This window comes from Mobula birostris, chromosome 9 (assembly GCF_030028105.1).
Source record: "Mobula birostris isolate sMobBir1 chromosome 9, sMobBir1.hap1, whole genome shotgun sequence".
Taxonomy (NCBI): Eukaryota; Metazoa; Chordata; class Chondrichthyes; order Myliobatiformes; family Myliobatidae; genus Mobula; species Mobula birostris.
In genome coordinates, this window is record NC_092378.1 from 505336 (window position 1) to 525795 (window position 20460).

General features: G+C 45.9%; 1 protein-coding gene across 1 annotated transcript in view; it reads right to left on the reverse strand.

The window, feature by feature from the left end:
* The window catches only part of LOC140203263 (protein arginine N-methyltransferase 8-like), a gene marked incomplete at its 5' end in the record, with an annotated part of 92002 nt that overhangs the window by 12498 nt on the left and 59044 nt on the right, over positions 1-20460 (reverse strand). Inside the window, one exon of the mRNA XM_072269277.1 lies at positions 3644-3765. Within this exon, the coding sequence (XP_072125378.1) occupies positions 3644-3765 (122 nt within the window). The remainder of the gene's footprint in view (positions 1-3643; positions 3766-20460) is intronic.

A 20460-nucleotide genomic window follows, 5' to 3' on the forward strand; every position in this document is an offset into this window, starting at 1 on the left:
TGTTTGAGTGAACTCAGACTTTTCTCCTTGGAGGGACAGAGGATGAGAGGTGACCTGATAGAGCTGTATAAGATGATGAGAGGCATTGATCATGTGGATAGTTAGAGGCTTTTTCCCAGGGCTGAAATGGCTAGGAGGTGAGGGCATATTTTTAAGGTCATGGAAATAGGTACAGAGGAGATGTCAAGTTTCTTATGAAGAGAGTGGTGAGTGCGTGGAATGGGCTGCCGGCGGCGGTGGTGGAGGCGGAAACAATAGGGTCTTTTAAGAGACTTCTGGATGGATTCATGGAGCTTAGAAAAACAGAGGGCTATGGGTAAGCCTAGGTCGTTCTAAGGTAGGGACATGTTCGGCACAGCTTTGAGGGTCGAAGGGCCTGTATTGTACTGTAGGTTTTCTATGCTCTATATTTCTAAACTCCAGCGAGTGTTGGGGGGGGGGGGTAGCTCTCACTGAACCCTGTTCCCAACAATAATGATTCACTAGTCCCACCTGACTGGCCCCTTCACTGGAGCCTTGTAAAGTTTTCTTGGCTTTCAAAGATCTTGTGGGGATACATATTGATGCTATCTACCAGATCCCTACATCCACCTTTCCTCTTACCTCACAGGTTCAGCCAAACATGAGTTGCCTTCAGCAGATTGTGCTACAGAAGGAGGGAAGAGATTGCTTGAGCTCTGATGAAGATTTGAATCAGAATCATATTTATTATTACAGATTTAAATGATGTGAAATGTGATGGTCTGTGGCAGCAGTACAGTGCAATGATATAAAATACTATAAATTACAGAATAAATAAATGGTGCAAAAAGAGGAATAATGAGAGATGATAGCAACACACATCAAGGTTGCTGGTGAACGCAGCAGGCCAGGCAGCATCTCTAGGAAGAGGTACAGTCAATGTTTCGGGCCAAGACCCTTCGTCAGGACTAACTGAAGGAAGAGCTAGTAAGAGATTTGAAAGTGGGAGGGGGAGATCCAAAATGATAGGAGAAGACAGGAGGGGGAGGGTTGGAGCCAAGAGCTTGACAGGTGATAGGCAAAAGGGATATGAAAGGATCATGGGACAGGAGGCCCAGGGAGAAGGAAAGGGGGGGGTGAACCCCAGAGGATGGGCAAGGGGTATAACCAGATGGACAAAGGGAGAAAAAGGAGAGAGAGAGAAAGAATGTGTGTATATAAATAAATAACGGATGGGGTACGAGGGGGAGGTGGGGCATTAGCAGAAGTTAGAGAAGTCAATGTTCATGCCATTAGGTTGGAGGCTACCCAGACGGAATATAAGGTGTTGTTCCTCCAACCTGAGTGTGGCTTCATTTTGACAGTAGAGGAGGCCATGGATAGACATATCAGAATGGGAATGGGATGCGGAATTAAAATGTGTGGCCACTGGGAGATCCTGCTTTCTCTGGCGGACAGAGCGTTAAGTGTTCAGCGAAATGATCTCCCAGTCTGCATCGGGTCTCGCCAATATATAGAAGGCCACATTGGGAGCACCAGACGCAGTATATCACCCCAGCCGACTCACAGGTGAAGTGTCGCCTCACCTGGAAGGACTGTCTGGGGCCCTGAGTGGTGGTAAGGGAGGAAGTGTAAGGGCATGTGTAGCACTTGTTCCGCTTACAAGGATAAGTGCCAGGAGGGAGATCAGTGGGGAGGGGTGGGGGGACGAATGGACAAGGGAGTCGCGTAGGGAGTGATCCCTGCGGAAAGCGGGGTGGGGGGAGAGGGAAAGATGTGCTTAGTGGTGGGATCTCGTTGGAGGTGGCGGAATTTACAGAGAATAATATGTTGGACCCGGAGGCTGGTGGGGTGTAGGTGAGGACTAGGGGAACCCTAATCCTAGTGGGGTGGCGGGAGGATGGAGTGAGAGCAGATGTGCGTGAAATGGGGGAGATGCGTTTGAGAGCAAAGCTGATGGTGGAGGAAGGGAAGTCCCTTTCTTTAAAAAAGGAGGACATCTCCCTCGTGCTAGAATGAAAAGCCTCATCCTGAGAGCAGATGCGGTGGAGACGGAGGAATTGCGAGAAGGGGATGGCATTTTTGCAAGAGACAGGGTGAGAAAAGGAATAGTCCAGATAGCTGTGAGAGTCAGTATGCTGATAGTAGACATCAGTAGATAAGCTGTCTCCAGAGATAGAGACAGAAAGATCTAGAAAGGGGAGGGAGGTGTCAGAAATGGACCAGGTAAACTTGAGGGCAGGGTGAAAGTTGGAGGCAAAGTTAATGAAGTCAACGAGCTCATCATGTGTGCAGGAAGCAGCGCCCATGTAGTCGTCAATGTAGCGAAGGAAAAGTGCGGGACGATACCAGAATAGGTTTGGAACATATATCGTTCCACAAAGCCAACAAAAAGACAGGCATAGCTAGGACCCATACGGGTGCCCATAGCTACACCTTTAGTTTGGAGGAAGTGGGAGGAGCCAAAGGAGAAATTATTAAGAGTAAGGACTAACTCCGCTAGACGGAGCAGAGTGGTGGTAGAGGGGAACTGATTAGGTCTGGAATCCAAAAAGAACCGGAGAACTTTGAGACCTTCCTGATGGGGGATGGAAGTATATAAGGACTGGACATCCATGGTGAAAATAAAGCGGTGGGGGCCAGGGAACTTAAAATCATCAAAACGTTTAAGAGCATGAGAAGTGTCACGAATATAGGTAGGAAGGGATTGAACAAGGGGGGATAAAACCATGTCGGGGTATGCAGAAACGAGTTCGGTGGGGCAGGAGCAAGCTGAGACAATAGGTCTCATATGTTCATATGATCATGGGTTCATGGCATGTTCATAAATCTGATGGCAGAGGAGAAGAAACTGTTTCTAAATGTTTGCATGTGGGTCTGCAGTCTCCTGTACCTCTTCCCCTATGGTAGTCCCAGATGGTGAGAGTTCTTAGTCATGGGTGCCATATTCTTCTTAGCTACAGCCTTGTCTGTCTAAATGTCTCTAACATTGCTACTATATGTGCCTTCCTGGCAGTGTGTTTCACACACCTACCAGCTGCTGGGTGTAAGTACTTGCCTCACACATTTCTATTAAATGCATTCCACTCTGGGAAAAAAGATGCTTTTCATAACATTACATATTTCCATCTGATCACTGCTCAGCCTCCAGAGAATACAATCCAAATTTGCCCAACCTTTCCTTAGCACTAATATCATTCAATCTGAGCAGCATCCGGTGAAATGCTTCTGCATCCTCAACAAAGACTCCACATTTTTCTTGTAATGTGGTGACCAGAGTTACACACAATACTCAAAATGGGGCCAAATCAAAGTTTTATACAGCTGCAGCAGACTGGCTATTTCCATCAAAAGACCACAGTCTGAAGTGACAAAGTCTCTAAACATATGAGATTCTGTAGATGCTGGAAACCCAGAGCAACACACACAAAATGGTGGAGAAACTCAGCAGGTCAGGCAGCATCTATGGAAATGAATTCAATATTTCAGGCTGAGACGCTTCACCAGGACCGGAAGTCTTTTGTGTGTTCTGGGCTGCCAGCCTATATTTGGAGCTCAGATCCCTGCAGTACAACTTGAAGGCATACATTTTCTAACTCAGAAGCTAGAATGTGCCCCAGAGCAGGAACTATATTGAATGGGATAACACTCCATAACAAATTGGCAGTTAGGTTTGACTTACGTTGTTTTTAGCATTGGGATTCATTGTGATAGTGCCACAAATCTCTTCTCCCAGTTTCACTGTCAAGTAGTCTTCTAAGTAAAATACTGTCTGTTTCCAGTGTGTGTATGGAGCGTCTGGAGCTTCAAACAAACAAGTCGGCAAGAACATTACAACCTGAAAATACATTCTCCTAAATGCTATATATAACTTATAGACATACCCCTCCCACGACACACCAACAAATTCAGCCCATTCTAAGCCTATGCACTAAGGGAGTCAACGCCAGCCCATGGGAAATGAGATGTGGAGAAGATGTTTTCTATAGTCAATGAGTCTAGGACCAGAAGGCACAGCCTCAGAATAGAGGGACATCCATTTAGAACAGAGATGAGAAGGAACTTCTTTAGCTAGAGGGTGGTGAATCTTGGAACTGGCACAGACAACTGGCCTGTAAGGCCTCAGCAGTACATCCTTGCTTTTACATTCTTGTCCTCTTGGAATGAATCTAACATTGCATTTGCCTTCCTTAACCTGCAAGGCTGTGGAGGCCAAGTGACTGAGTATATTGAAAGTGGAGGTTAATAGGTTCTTGGGTAGCCAGGGTGCCAAAGGTTACAGGGAGAAGACAGGACAATGGGTTGAGAGGGATAATAAATCAGCCATGATGGAATGGTGGAGCCGAGTTTCCTAATTCTGCTCCTATGTCTTTTGGAAAGTATGGTACAATTTTATGAAATGGCACACTGAATATGCTATTGAATTCTGCAACTTTCAGTAACTCACTTTCTCTTTCGATCTTATAACTGACCAGGACATCAGTGCTCTTAGACTCTAATACTATAAGACACAGGAGCAGAATGAGTCATTCAACCATCAGATTTGCTCTGCCATTCAATCGTGACTGAGTTTTCTTAAAACCCTATTCTCCCATCTTCTCCCTGTAATAAGACCGTAAGAAAGGAGCAGAATTAGGCTATTTAGCCATTCGAGTCTGTTCTGCCATTTCATCATGGCTGATCCAATTTTCCTCTCAGCCCCAATCTCATGCCTACTCCCCCTATCCCTTCATGCCCCAACCAATCAAGAATCTATCAACCTCTGCCTTAAATATACATAAAGACTTGGCCTCCACAGCTGCCTTTGGCAAAAAATTCCACAGATACACCACCCTCTAGCTAAAGAAATTCTTCCTCATCTCTATTCTAAAAGTATGTCCCTCTACTCTGAGGCTGTGTCCTCTGGTCTTAGACTCCTCTTCCATAGGAAACATCCTCTCCACATCCACCCTAGCAAGATGTTTCATCATTTGATAGGTTTCAATGAGGTCACCCCGTATTCTTCTGAATTTTGATAACCCAGAGTTATCAAACGCTCTTCATATGACACGTCATTCAATCCTGGAATCATTCTTGTTAACCTCCTTTGAACGATGTGCAGTAAGATAAGGGGCCCAAACTGCTCAGAATACTCCAAGTGAGGCCTCGCCAGTGCTTTATGAAGTCTCAACACTACATCATTGCTTTTATATTTTAGTCCTCTTGAAATGAATGCTAACATTGCATTTGTCTTCCTCGCCACAGACTCAACCTGCAAATTAACCTTTAAGGAATCCTGCACAAGGTTGTCCAAGTCCCTTTTGTGACTAAGTTTTTTGTATTTTCTCTTCATTTACAAAATAGCCAACCCTTTCATTTCTTCTACCAAAGTGCATGACCATACTCTTCCCAACACTGTATTCCATCTGCCACTTCTTTGCCCATTCTCTTAATCGGTCTAAGTCCTTCTGTAGCCTCTCTACTTCCTCAAAACTACCTGCCACTCCACCTATCTTCATATCATCTTCAAACTTTGCAACAAAGCCATCAATTCCATCATCCAAATTATTGATAGATGACGTTAAAAGAATCGGTCCACACAGACCTCTGTGGAACACTACTTGTCACCAGCACCCAACCAGAGAAGGCTCCCTTTATTCCCACTCTTTGCCTCCTGCCAATCAGCCACTGCTTTATCCATTCTAGAATTTTTCCTGTAATACCAGGCACTTGTAGCTTGTTAAGCAGCCTCATATGTGGCTTCTGAAAATCCAAGTACACAATATCAACTGTTTCTCCTTTGTCTATCCTGCTTGTTATTTCCTCAAAGGATTCCAACAGAATTGTCAGGCAAGATTTTCCCTTGAGGAAACTATGCTGGCTTTGGCTTAATCCTTAACCCCCTTACCAGTCAAGAACCTATCAATCTCTGCTGTAAGTGCACCCAATGATTTGCCCTCTACAGTCTTCTGTGGCAATAAATCCCATTGATTCACTAGCCTCTGGCTGAAGAAATTCTTCCTTATTTCAGTGTTAAGGGAACATCTCTTTATGTTCTGAAGCTGTGCCCTCAAATCCCAGAATCTCTAAATGATGGAAATATCTACACATTCACTCTATTCAGACCTTTCAATATTTAATAGATTTCAATGATATTCCTGCATATCTTTCTAAACTCCATGCAGTACAGGTCCAGAGGCATCAAATTCTTCTCATACATTAAGAATTTAATTCCTAGGATCATTCTTGTGAACCTCTTCTGGACTCACTCCAGGTCCAGCACGTATATTGGGCCCAAAATTGCGCACAATATTCCAAATGTGATCTGACTAATTCCCTATAAGATCTTGGCAATATATCCTTCCTTTTATATTCTAGTCTTCTTGAAATGAACCTAACATTATATTTGCCTTCCTTAGCCAGCAAGATAACTATAAAGGAATTTAGAACTGGGACTACAAAGTCCATTTGCAACTCAATTTCTGAATCCTCTTCCCCTTTAGAAAGTAGTCTCGAACTTTATTCTTCTTATGATGTATTGCATTTGCCATTTCTTTGACCAGTCTCCCAAACTGTCCAAGCCTTTTTACAACCTCCCTGCCTCTATGACCCTATCTGTCCCTCCACCTATCTTGGTATCATCTGCAAACTTGGCCACAATTCCATCAGAAAACAGTCCAAATTTGTCCAACATCTCCTCAGTGCTTTATTGCTCAATCCAGGCAACATCCTGATGACCCTCATCTGCACCAGTTCCAAAGCCTCCACATTCTTCCTGTAACAGGGCTACCAGAACTTCACACAGTCAAGTGTTGCCTCAATAATGCCTTATGCAGTTGTAGCATAGCATCCTGACTCTTGTACTCAGTGCCTTGATGAATAAAGGCAAGTGTGCCACATGCCGTCTTCTCCACCCTGTCTCTCTGTTCTACAACACACCCCCAAGGCCATTAACTCTTAATATAGGACAGCCTCCTACCATCCAATCCATGCTGTCTTCTTGCTGCTGCCATCAGGAAGGAGGTACAGGAGCCTCAAGCCCCACACCACCAGGTTCAGGAACAGTTTTTACCCCTCAGGCATTTGAACCGGGGGGGGGGGTAACTTCACTCCCCCAACACTAAACTCATTCCACAACCTACAGTACTGTGCAAAAGCTTGCAAATCTGGCAGGAGTAAAGGACGTTGGGAACCGCAAGTAAGGAGTACCGTGGAATGTGGGACCGGTGGCAGAGAATAAGTGCCAGGGTGGGGTTGGCATGGGTACAGACACACCCAGCCCTGAGACACCAGGCAAGGCCATTTGATTCCAAACAATTGGTTTATTGATCAATACAACATATCTCTCTGGTGTTTCTCACACCTTCCCCTTTTCCCAACCATGATTTTCTGCTCCCTGCCCCCTTTCCACTCTCAGTCCACAATGGAGACCCATATCAGAATCAAGTTTATTATCACCTACATGTCGTGATTTTTCTTTTATTTTTGTGGCAGCAGTACAGTGTAATAAATAAAATTGCTACAGTAATGTGCAAAACTCTTCAGCACCCTAGCTATATACATGTGCCTAAAACTTTTGCACTGTACTGTATGGATTCACTTTTAAGAACTCTACAATTCGTGTTCTCGATATTTATTGTTTATTTATTTCTCTTTTTTTGGATTTGCACAATTTGTTGTCTTTTGCATGTTGGTTGTTTGTCCGTCTGTCGTGAGTGGATTTTCATTGATTCCATGGCTTTTCTTTGCATTTATTGCAAATGCCCGCAAGAAAATGAAACAAAGGGTTAGATAGGGAATGAGAATCAGGTTTAATATCACTAGCGTATGTAGTGAAATTTGTTGTGGCAGCAGTACATTGTAATAAAAATCTATAAATTACAATAAGTATATACAGTATATACAATGAAAGGGCATGTCCTGGTTGATAGGGGTTCTTAACACGGTTCCCCTGTTTCCATGCAGGGGGTCAGTGTGGACATGGTGGAGGATTACAAATACCTGGGGATACGAATTGACAATAAACTGGACTGGTCAAAGAACACTGAAGCTGTCTACAAGAAGGGTCAGAGCTGTCTCTATTTCCTGAGGAGACTGAGGTCCTTTAACATCTGTCGGACGATGCTGAGGATGTTCTACGAGTCTGCGGTGGCCAGGGCTATCATGTTTGCTGTTGTGTGCTGGGGCAGCAGGCTGAGGGTAGCAGACACCAACAGAATCAACAAACTCATTCGCAAGGCCAGTGATGTTGTGGGGATGGAACTGGACTCTCTCACAGTGGTGTCTGAAAAGAGGATGCTGTCTAAGTTGCATGCCATCTTGGTCAATGTCTCCCATCCAATACATAATGTACCGGGTGGGCACAGGCGTACATTCAGCCAGAGACTCATTCCACCGAGATGCAGCACTGAGCATCATAGGAAGTCATGCCTGCCTGTGGCCATCAAACTTTACAACTCCTCCCTTGGAGGGTCAGACACCCTGAGCCAATAGGCTGGTCCTGGACTTATTTCATAATTTACTGGCATAATTTACATATTACAATGTAACTATTTATGGTTCTATTACTATTTATTATTTATGGAGCAACTGTAACGAATACCAATTTCCACCGGGATTAATAAAGTATGACTATGACTATGACTATTAATAATGGATGCTGTCTTCTTGAGGCATCGCCTTTTGAAGGTGTCCTGGATGCTGGGGAGACCGGTGCCCGTGATGGAGCTGGCTGAGTTTACAACTTTCTGCAGCTTTTTCTGATCCTGTGTAGTTGCCCCCCATAGCAGACGGTGATGCAACCATTTGAATGCTCTCAAAGTTCAAAGTAAATGTTATTATCAAAATATATACATGTCACCATATACAACCCTGAGATTCATTTTCTTGTGGACATACACAGCAAATCTATTGAACAGTAACTATAACAGGATCAATGAAAGATCAACTAGAGTGCAGAAGACAACAAACTGTGCGTATGCAAATATAAATAATGAGAACATGAAATAATGAGCTATTAAGTGAGATAATTGGCTGTAGGAATAATTCAATGATGGGTGTAGCTATCCCCTTTTATTCAGGAGCCTGAGGATTGAGAGGTGGTAACTGTTCTTGAACCTGGTGGTGTGAATCCTGAGGCTCTTGTACCTTCCAGCTGATGGCAGACACAAGGAGAGAGCATGGCCTGGTGGTGGGGATCTCTGATGATGGATGCTGCTTTCCTATGACAGCGTTTCATGTCGATGTGCTCAATGCTTGGGAGGGCACTACCCTTGGTGAAATGGGCCAAATCCACTACCTTTTGTAGGATTTTCCATTCAAAGGCACTGGTGTTCCCATACTAGGCTGTGATGCAGCCAGTCAATATACTCTCCACTACACATCTATAGAAGTTTGTCAAAGGTTTAAGTGTCATGCTGAATCTCGCAGACTCCTAAGGAAGTAGAGGTTCTGTCATGCTTTCTTTGCAATTTCTGGGCCCAGGACAAGTCCTCTGAAATATTAACATCCAGGGATTTAAAGTTCCTAACCCTCTGATCCTCCTGTGAGGCTGGCTTTAGTTTCCCTCTCCTGAAGTCTATAATCAGTTCCTTGGTCTTGCTGACATTGAGTGAGAGGTTGTTGTTGTGATACCACTCAGCCAAATTTTCAATCTCCCTCCTGTATGGCGATTCATCACCAACTTTCATTCATCCCACAACAGCAGTGTCATCAGCAAACTTGATTATGGTGTTGCAGCTGTGCTTAGCCACACAGACATAGATGTAAAGTGAGTAGAGCAGGGGCTGAGCACACAGCCCAGTGGTGCACCTGTGCTGATTGGGATCATGGAGGAGATGATGTTGTCAATCTGAAATGACTGGGTTCTACAACTGAGGAAATCCAGAATTAATTTGCACAAAGAGATATTGAGGCCCAGGTCTTGGAGTTTATTGATTAGTTTTGAAGGGATGATGGTGTTAAATACTGAGCTGAGTTGATGACGAGCATCACGCTGTATGCATCTTTACTGTCCAGATGTTCCAGGATTGAGTGAAGAGCCAACAACATGGCATCTGCTCTAGACCTGTTGCTCCCATAGGCAAATAGGAGCAGATCCAAGTCGTTTCTCAGGCAGGAGCTGATATGCTTCATCATCAATCTCTCAAACCACTTCATCACTGTGGATGTAAGTGCAACTGGACGATAGTCATTGAGACAGGTCACCATGGCCTTCTTGGGCACTAGTATAATTGAAACTTCCTTGAAGCAGGTGGGTACCACACACTGCCAAAATGAGAGGGTAATGATAGCAGTGAACAAACCAATTAGATGTCAACACAGGTGTTTAGCAATGTAGCCAGGTAACCGTCCGGTCCACGTAGTTTTCATGCATTCACTGTTCCGAAGCCAGCCTGCAGATCAGCTTTAGAGACTGAGATCATAGGATCATAGAGTCCTAGAAAACTACAGCACAGAAAGAGGTCCTTCTGCCCATCTAGTCCAAGCCCAATCCATTTAAGCTGCCTATTCCCATCGACCTGCAGCGGGACCATAACCCTCCGTATCCCTACCACCTCCCATCGATCTGCACTGGGACCATAACCCTCCGTATCCATACCACCTCCCATCGACCTGCACTGGGACCATAACCCTCCATATCCCTACCAACTCCCGTCGACCTACACCGGGACCATAACCCTCCATATCCCTACCACCTCCCGTCGACCTGCACCAGGACTATAACCCTCCATATCCCTACCACCTCCCGTCGACCTGCACCGGGACCATAACCCTCCGTATCCCTACCACCTCCCGTCGACCTGCACCGGGACCATAACCCTCCGTATCCCTACCACCTCCCGTCGACCTGCACCGGGACCATAACCCTCCATATCCCTACCACCTCCCATCCACCTGCACCGGGACCATAACCCTCCATATCCCTACCACCTCCCATCCACCTGCACCGGGACCATAACCCTCCATATCCCTACCACCTCCCATCCACCTGCACCGGGACCATAACCCTCCATATCCCTACCACCTCCCGTCGACCTGCACCGGGACCATAACCCTCCATATCCCTCCCATCCAAGTTGCTATCCAAAGTTCTCTTATACTTTGAAATTGAGCTTGCATGCACCTCATGCTGGCAGCTCATTCCATACACTAATGACCCTCTGAGTGAAGAAGTTTCCCCTCATATTCCCCTTAAACTTCTCGCCTTTCAAACTTAAGCCATGAATTCTGGTTGTAGTCCCACCCAAACTCACAGGAAAAAGGCTGCTTGCATTTACCGTTTCTATACTCCTCATAATTTGTATACCTCAATCAAATCTCCTCTCAATTTTCTACGTTCTGAAGCAGGAAGCCCTAACCTATTCAATCTTTCCTTACAATTCAGGTCGTCCAGCCCCAGCAACATCCTTGTAAATTGTCTCTGTACTTTCTCAACCCTGTTTATATCTTTCCTGCAGGTAGGTGACCAAAACTGCACACAATACTCCAGACTGGGCCTCACCAACATCTTATACAACTTCAACAAAACATCCCATCTCCTGTACTCAGTAACACACATCAAAGTTGCTGGTGAACGCAGCAGGCCAGGCAGCATCTCTAGGAAGAGGTACAGTCGACATTTCGGGCCAAGACCCTTCGTCAGGACTAACTGAAGGAAGAGTTAGTAAGAGATTTGAAAGTGGGAGGGCGAGGGGGAGCTCCAAAGTGATAGGAGAAGCCAGGAGGGGGAGGGATGGAGCCAAGAGCTAGACAGGTGATTGGCAAAGGGGATATGAGAGGATCATGGGACAGGAGGCCCAGGGAGAAAGACGGACGGCGGGGCGGGGGAGAGAGAGAGAGGATGGGCAAGGGGTATAGTCAGAGGGACAGAGGGAGAAAAAGGATAGAGAGAAAAAGAATGTGTGTATATAAATAAATAAATAATGGCTGGGGTACGAGGGGAAGGTGGGGCATTAGCGGAAGTTTGAGAAGTCGATGTTCATGCCATCAGGTTGGAGGCTACCCAGACGGAATATAAGGTGTTGTTCCTCCAACGTGTACTCAGTATATTGGTTTATGAAGGCCAATGTACCAAAAGCTTTCTTTACAACCCTATCTATCTGTGATGCCACTTTCAACAAATTATGGACTTGTATTCCCAGATACCTTCATTCTACTACTCTCCGCAGTGCTCTACCATTCACTGTGTATGACCTATCCTGGTTGGTTCTACCGATGTGCAAAACTTCAAACTTGTCTGCATTAAATTCCATCTGCCATCTTTCAGCCCATTTTTCCAGTTGATGCAGATCTCTCTGCAAGCCATGATAGTCTTCCTCACCGTCCACTACACCCCCATCTTGGTGTCATCTGCAAATTTGCTGATCCAGTTAACCACATTATCATCTAGATCATCGATATAGATGACAATCAACAAAGACCTAGCACTGATCCCTGTGGCACGCCACTAGTCAAAGGGGCAATCCTCTACTACCACTCTCTGGCTTCTCCCACAAAAGCAATGTCTAATCCAATTGACTACCTGCCAAGTGACCTGAACCTTCCTGACTAGCCTCCCATGTAGGGGCCTTGTTAAATGACTTACTAAAGTCCAAGTGGACAATATCCACTGCCTTGCCTTCAACAACTTTCCTGTTAACTTCCTCAAAAAACTCTCTAAGATTGGTTAGGCATGACCTACCACGCACAGAGCCTTTCTTACTATCCTTAATCAGTCCATGTCTATCCAAATACTTATACATCTGGTCCCTTAGAATGCTTTCCAACAACTTTTCCACAACTGTTGTCAGACTTACTGGCCTATAATTTTCTGGTTTCTGTTTAGAGTCTTTTTTAAATAGCGGAACAACATTGTCTATCCTCCAATCCTCCAGTACCCCACCTGTTGCAAAGCATATTTTAAATATCTCTGCTAGAGCTCTGGTAATTTCTGCACTTGCCTTGCTTAGGGTCCGAGAGAACACATTGTCAGGCCCTGGGGAATTATCCACCCTGATTTGCCTCTGGGTAGCCAACAACTCCTCTGTAATCTGTACAGGGTCCATGAAGTTGATGCCACTTTGCTTCACTTCTACAGACTCTGTATCCGTCTCCCAAATAAATACAGTTACAAAGAATGCATTTAATGTCTCCCCCATCTGTTTTGGCTCCACACATAGATTAACAATTTGATCTTCCAGATGACCAATTCTGATGCTCTTAACATACTTGTAGAATCCCTTAGGATTCTTCTTCACCTTGTCAGAGCAACTACATGCCTTCCTTTTGTCCTCCTGATTTCTTTCTTTGCATTCTCTTGCATTTAATGTACTCCATAAGCACCTCATTTGTTCCTTCTTGCCTATACCTGCTATGCACTTCCTTTTCCCTCTTAACCAAGTCTCAATATCTTTCGAAAACCAAGATTTCCTACACTTATTCCATTTACCTTTTATTCTGACAGGCACATACAAGCTTTGTATTCTCAAAATTTCATTTTTGAAGGCCTCCCACTTTCCAAGTACACCTTTGCCAGAAAACAGCCTGTCCAACCCACATTTGCCAGATCATTTCTGATGCTATCAAAATTGGCCTTTCTCCAAATTAGAATCTCAACCCGCAGACCAGACCTATCTCTTTGCATAGTTACTTAGAAACTAATAACATTGTGATCACTGAATGCAAGGTGTTCACCTACACAAATTTCTGTTGTGAGATATAGCCACTGTCTAGCCTCCTTTATAGCTGCATCAATGTTTCATCCAGGTTAGGTCCTCAGAGATAATGACACTCAGGAACTTGAAACCGCTCGCGCTCTCCACTTCTGATTCCCTCATCTCACCCTTCCTAGAGACCACAATCAGCTCTTTGATTTTAATGACTTTAAGTGCAAGATTGTTACTATGACACCACTCAATTAACTGCTATATTTCACTCATAGTAACATAGACATTGAAACATAGAAAACCTACAGCAGAATTCAGGCCCTTCAGCCCACAAAGCTGTGCCGAACATGTCCTTACCTTAGAACTACCTAGGCTTACCCATAGCCCTCTATTTTTCTCAGCTCCATGTATCCATCCAGGAGCCTCTTAAAAGACCCTATCGGTTCCACCTCCACCACCATCACCACCAGCCCATTCCACACACTCACCACTCTCTGCGTAAAAAACTTACCCCTGACATCTCCTCTGTATCTACTTCCAAGCACCTTAAAACTGTGCCCTCTCATGCTAGCCATTTCAGCCCTGGGATAAAGCCTCTGACTATCCACTCGATCATTGCCTCTCATCATCTTATACATCTCTATCAGGTCACCTCTCATCCTCCATCGCTTCAAGGAGAAAAGGCCGAGTTCACTCAACCAATTCTCATAAGGCATGCTCCCAATCCAGGCAACATCCTTGTAAATCTCCTCTGCACCCTTTCTATGGTTTCCATGTCCTTCCTATAGTGAGGCGACCAGAACTGAGCACAGTACTCCAAGTGGGGTCTGACCAGTGTCCTATATAGCTGCAACATTACCTCTCGGCTCTTAAACTCAATCCCACGATTGATGAAGGCCAATGCACCATATGCCTTCTTAACCACAGAGTCAACCTGCGTAGCAGCTTTGAGTGTCCTATGGACGAACCCCAAGATCCCTCTGATCCTCCACACTGCTAAGAGTCTTGCCATTAATGCTATATTCTGCCATCATATTTGACCTACCAAAATGAACCACCTCACACTTACCTGGGTTGAGCTCCATCTGCCACTTCTCAGCCCAGTTTTGCATCCTATCAATGTCCCGCTGTAGCCTCTGACAGCCCTCCACACTATCCACAACACCCCAACCTTTGTGTCATCAGCAAATTTACTAACCCATCCCTCCACTTCCTCATCCAGGTCATTTATAAAAATCACAAACAGTAGGGGTCCTAGAATAGATCCCTGAGGCACACCACTGGTCACCGGCCTCCATGCAGAATATGACCTGTCTACAATCACTCTTTGCCATCTGTGGGCAAGCCAGTTCTGGATCCACAAAGCAATGTCCCCTTGGATCCCATGCCTCCTTACTTTCTCAATAAGCCTGGCATGGGGTACCTTATCAAATGCCTTGCTAAAATCCATATATACTACATCTACGACTCTACCTTCATCAATGTGTTGAGTCACATCCTCAAAAAATTCGGTCAGGCTCGTAAGGCACGACCTGCCTTTGACAAAGCCATGCTGACTATTCCTAATCATATTATCCTTCTCCAAATGTTCATAAATCCTGCCTCTCAGGATCTTCTCCATCAACTTACCAACCACTGAAGTAAGACTCATTGGCCTATAATTTCATGGGCTATCCCTACTCTCTTCCTTGAATAAGGGAACAACATCCGCATCCCTCCAATCCTCTGGAACCTCTCCCAACCTCATTGATGATGCAAAGATCATTGCCAGAGGCTCAGCAATCTCCTCCCTCGCTTCCCACATTAGCCTGAGGTACATCCCATCTGGTCCCGGTGACTTATCCAACTTGATGCTTTCCAAAAGCTCCAGCACATCCTCTTCCTTAATATCTCACATCCTCTTCCTTAATATCTACATGCTCAAGCTTTTCAGTCTACTGCAAGTCATCCCTACAATCACCAAGATCCTTTTCCGCAGTGAATACTGAAGCATAGTATTCATTAAGTACTTCTGCCATCTCCTCTGGTTCCATACACACTTTTCCACTGTCACACTTGATTAGTCCTATTCTCTCACATCTTATCCTCTTGCTCTTCACTCTTCATCACCATCTGAAATTCTGCCAACAGTGGTTGTATCATTAGCAAATTTATAGATGCTGTTAGAGCTTATTCTTCCTGGATGTCCATCAGTGACGCCTCTGATGAGAGTGAAGCCCGAAATGGGAAGCGCAGGTATGTCCACAGGTCGGGCACGTTCCAGCTATTGAAGGGTCGGGTCGGGTCAGGTCGTCGCTCCTTGTGGTCCTGGCGCTTTTGATCGAGGTCCTTCAGCCACTGCTCTTCACACGTGCTGGTGCAGACTACAAAGTACTCAGGACATCTTCAGGGAGCGGTGTCTCAGAAAGGCAGCTTCCATTATTAAGGATCTCCAGCACCCAGCGCATGCCCTTTTCTCACTGTTACCATCAGGTAGGAGGTACAGAAGCCTGAAGGCACACACTCAGCGATTCAGGAACAGCTTCTTCCCCTCTCCATCCGATTCCTGAATGGATATTGAATCTTTGGACACTGCCTCAATTTTTTTTAATATACAGTATTTCTGTTTTCGCACTTTTTAAAATCTATTCAATATACGTATACCATAATTGATTTACTTTTTTTTGTTATTTTAATTATTTTTTTTCTCTATGCTAAATTATGTATTGTATTGAACTGCTAAGTTAACAAATTTCACGTCATATGCCGGTGATAATAAACCTGATTCTGATTCTTTGGCCAAGGCCTCCCAACCAGTCACAGGGATATTGCATTCTTCAAGGACGCTTCATGCAATCATTGTAGCGTTTTGTGGGGCCTCCCTGCTTTCTGGTGCCATGTGCCAGCTCGGTAAAGAATACCATCTTTGGAAGGTGGTTGTCTTCCATCCAGACCACATGTCCAACCCGTTGAAGTTGAACCTTTATGATCGGTATCTCTGTGCCAGAGCTCTCGGCCCTTCATCGCAGTTCTGTGTTGGGGACTCTGTCCTGCCACGAGATGACCATGATCGTGCGAAGGCATCGCATGTGGAACTGGTCAAGCATCTTGATGTGCCTGTGGTATGGGGTCCATGTTTCACAGACTTATAGCGGAGAAGTCAGGGCGACTGCTCTGTAGACTGCCATCTTGGTCTTTAACTGGATGTCACGTTCTTCCCACACACACACATCCATAGCCTGCCAAAGGATGCCCCAATGTTTGTAAATCTGTTTGAGACCTCTCGATCTAGACTGCAGGAGGAGGTGAGGCAGCTTCCCAGGTCATCAGCATTGTTGAGTTGTGAGCCTTCAATCTCAATTCGTGGTTCTGTAGGGCTGGTCTGGGGTGCGGGCTGAAGTCAAACTTCTGTTTTCTGCAGGATGGTGATTAGGCCGAATTTTCTTGCTGCCACAGCAGGCTGAGCAGAGTAGGTGCAAGGACACAGCCCTGCTGGACACCATTAGTTACTAAGAAGGGGTCAGAGATGCAGCCGTTTTTAATGACCCTGGCCATCATTCCATCGTGGAATGACCTGACAATGCTGACCAGCTTTGGGGGGGGGGGCGGGGGCAGCGGGGGCAGCCTAACTTGGTAAGGAAGTATCCAAAGGCCTCTGCGACTGACGGCATCAAATACGCTCGTCAGGTCCACAAAGAGGATGGAGAGATTCTGGTTCTGTTCCTGGCTCTTCTCCTAGATCCTGCCGAAGGGTTTTGACACAAAACATCAGCTGTGCTTTTTCCCATAGCTGCTGCTTGGCCTGCTGAGTTCCTCCAGCATTTTGTGTGTGTTGCTTGGATTTCCAGCATCCACAGATTTTCCCTCGCTTCTCCTGGGTCTGTCTGACAGCAAGGATCATGTCCACTGTCCCTCTGTTAGATCTGAAACAACATTGACTCTCTGAGAAAGCATCATCACAGAGCTGAGAGGTAATCCTGTTCAGTAGGCCATGATCTTCCCAGCTATGCTCAGCAGAGATATGCCTCTGTGGTTCTCACAGGATGTCCTTCCCCCTTGTTCTTGTACAGGTGGATGATGTTTGCATCCCTAAATTCCCGTGGTACCCAGGCTTTCTCCCAGAACTGCTGCATGAGCTCTGCCAGCCTCTGGAGAAGGGATTCACAACCCTCCTTGAAGACTTCTGTTGGGATCCCATCCAGGCCAGAGGATGTCTTCTGTGGCCTGGTCGTCTAACTGGGATGGTTGAAATGGTCCGCCCAGTGTTGGACAATGTCACCTCTGTCAGTGAGGACCGCTCTATCCAAGGAGCAGACTGGTGCCATGATGTCGGAGGAAGGACTGTACACTGACCTTTAGACCATCAATTAACAACTTGGTGTTGTTCTGGTCAGTTCAGTGCTGAAACTCTGCCGCTTTGGCCTCCCACCACTGATCTTTCACCTTCCGCAGCTCAGCCTGGACCTTACCACAGAGGTACTTCAAGCGGCCACATTTGGAGGTTGACTACTTGTGACTGAGGCAGCTTGCAAAGCTTCGTGATTCTGCCTGAGAAAGGTGACAATATCAGAGTTGTTCTCATCGAACCAATCCTGATGTGTCCTCTTAGGGTTCCTGAGAACGCCACCTACAGCGCTGCACAGAATATTTCTGAAGACAGCCCATACTGTTTCTGGGTCCATTTCCTCAGGCAGTTGCTCAAGTCGTTCCTCCAGTTTGATGCTGGGGTCAGCAAGCCATTGAATGTTCAGCCTCAGCTTGGTCTCAGCTTGCTGGTGCCTGTGCACCCTGGCGATCTAAAATGACAGCCTGCTCCTCAGCAGGATGTGATCAGTCCAGCAGTCTGCACACCTTGTCACTCTGGTAATGATCACATCCCTGATGTCCCGGCGCCTTGTGATCAAGTAATCAATCAGCTGCCAGTTCTTGAAGCACGGGTACACCCAGGTTGCCTTGTGGATGTCTGGAAGCTGGAAGGAGGGTGATGGTGATTATCAGCCCATTTTGTGCGCAGAAGGTGAGTAGTAGCTGCCCATTAGAATTCTCCTTTCCAAGGCCGTGCTTGGACTTCCGACCGAGACTGATGGTCACTGCCTACTCGGGCATTAAAGTTGCTGAGTAGCAGGATCTTGTTGTCTTTGGGGACAGAGTGTAGTAGCTACAATAACACCGACACCACGTTACCCATTCACATAAATAATAACAATGACATCAGGTTACCCATTCACATAAATAATAACAACGACATCACGTTACCCATTCACATAAATAATAACACCGACACCACGTTACCCATTCACATAAATAATAACAACGACATCACGTTACCCATTCATGTAAATAATAACAACGACATCATGTTACCCATTCACATAAATGATAACAGCGACATCACGTTACCCATTCATGTAAATAATAACAACGACATCACGTTACCCATTCACATAAATGATAACAGTGAAACCACGTTACCCATTCACATTAACGATAACACTGACACCATATTACCCATTCACATAAATAATAACACCAACATCACATTACCCATTCACATAAATAACACAGACACCACGTTACCCATTCACATAAATAATAACACCGACACCTTGTTACCCATTCACACTTGCTTGTTACATACACCTGTTAGGGTGCATTCTCCAGATACTTTAAAAGGTAATCGTAGCCTTCAACCAGAAGCAGATGTCATCAGGTGGTTCCCAACCTTCACCAAGTGTTTCGACCCTTAACCACGACACTCTCCAGTTGGTGGGCCAGCAGTGGTGGCCAAATCACTGCCCATCTGTTCCTGGCTTCCAGCTCCCCTCCTCTCGCCTACTCCAAATCCAACAAGAGGCTCGTTCTGCCTCTTCCCCCATCCTACGAGATGCTTGTTTTTTGCTCCTTTCGTCCAGGCCCAGATCTGACAACAACCGCCATGCTGATTTGGCTGGGAAACCTCTGCAGCTGATCTCCACAGGGAACAGCCATGCCTGCTATCCCTTGTCTTTACACTCCTGCAGTAAGGGATGGTACTTCAAGGCCTTTCTCTCATGGGCTTCTTCCCATCCCTCCTCGCACGGCACAGTCAACTCAACCAGAATTATTTTCCTGTCTTCGGTTGACCACAGTACAATGTCCGGGCGTAGGGTTGTGTGCACAACATCCGGGAACTGCAGCCTCCTTCCCGCATTGACCCTCATCTCCCAGGACCTGGCCGTTAGCAGCAGATTGGGCTTTGGTTGTTTGGTTATGAAAGGCCTAGCTCCCTCCTTGATGAAGGTGATGGCCTTCCTCAAACCTGTGCCAGCCGCCCTCTTCTTGCATCTCTCCCGCTCTAGTGTGTCAGCAAGAGCCAGAAGCACCTTATCATGGCGCCACCTATACTGTCCTTGAGTTAGGGCTGTTTTACACCCGGACGGTATATGAGCCAGTGATCCCTTTTGACCACAGAGCTTACAGTTCGGGTTCTCTCTCATCCCCCATGTGTACAGGTGTAATGGTGAAGGAAGGGTGTCACACACAGATCGCAAGAGGAAGGAAATACGGAAGGGCTCCAGTCTCCATAACTCTGCCCATGAGATCTTGTGCTTGGGCAGATCCCATTTTGTCCAGGCACCCTGGGACCCTTGTTCCACTGTCTTTGACATCCGTTTCTCTTCCTCACGGATCTGTACTTCTGCCTGTACCATGTCTCGCCTGCTCCTCATGCTTGCGTTTCCCCACTGCTGAAAGTGAACTGAGCCGAGGCCTTACCGCCTGACGCAGGGGATGCCAATGATATCTTGCGGTTTCAGAGAATAAACTGCCTCCTCCACAGCTGCGTTGGCTGCCCACTTGCACCCAGATCTGGTTGTAACACATGCTTGCTTTACCAAGACGTCATTGGAATCTCTCA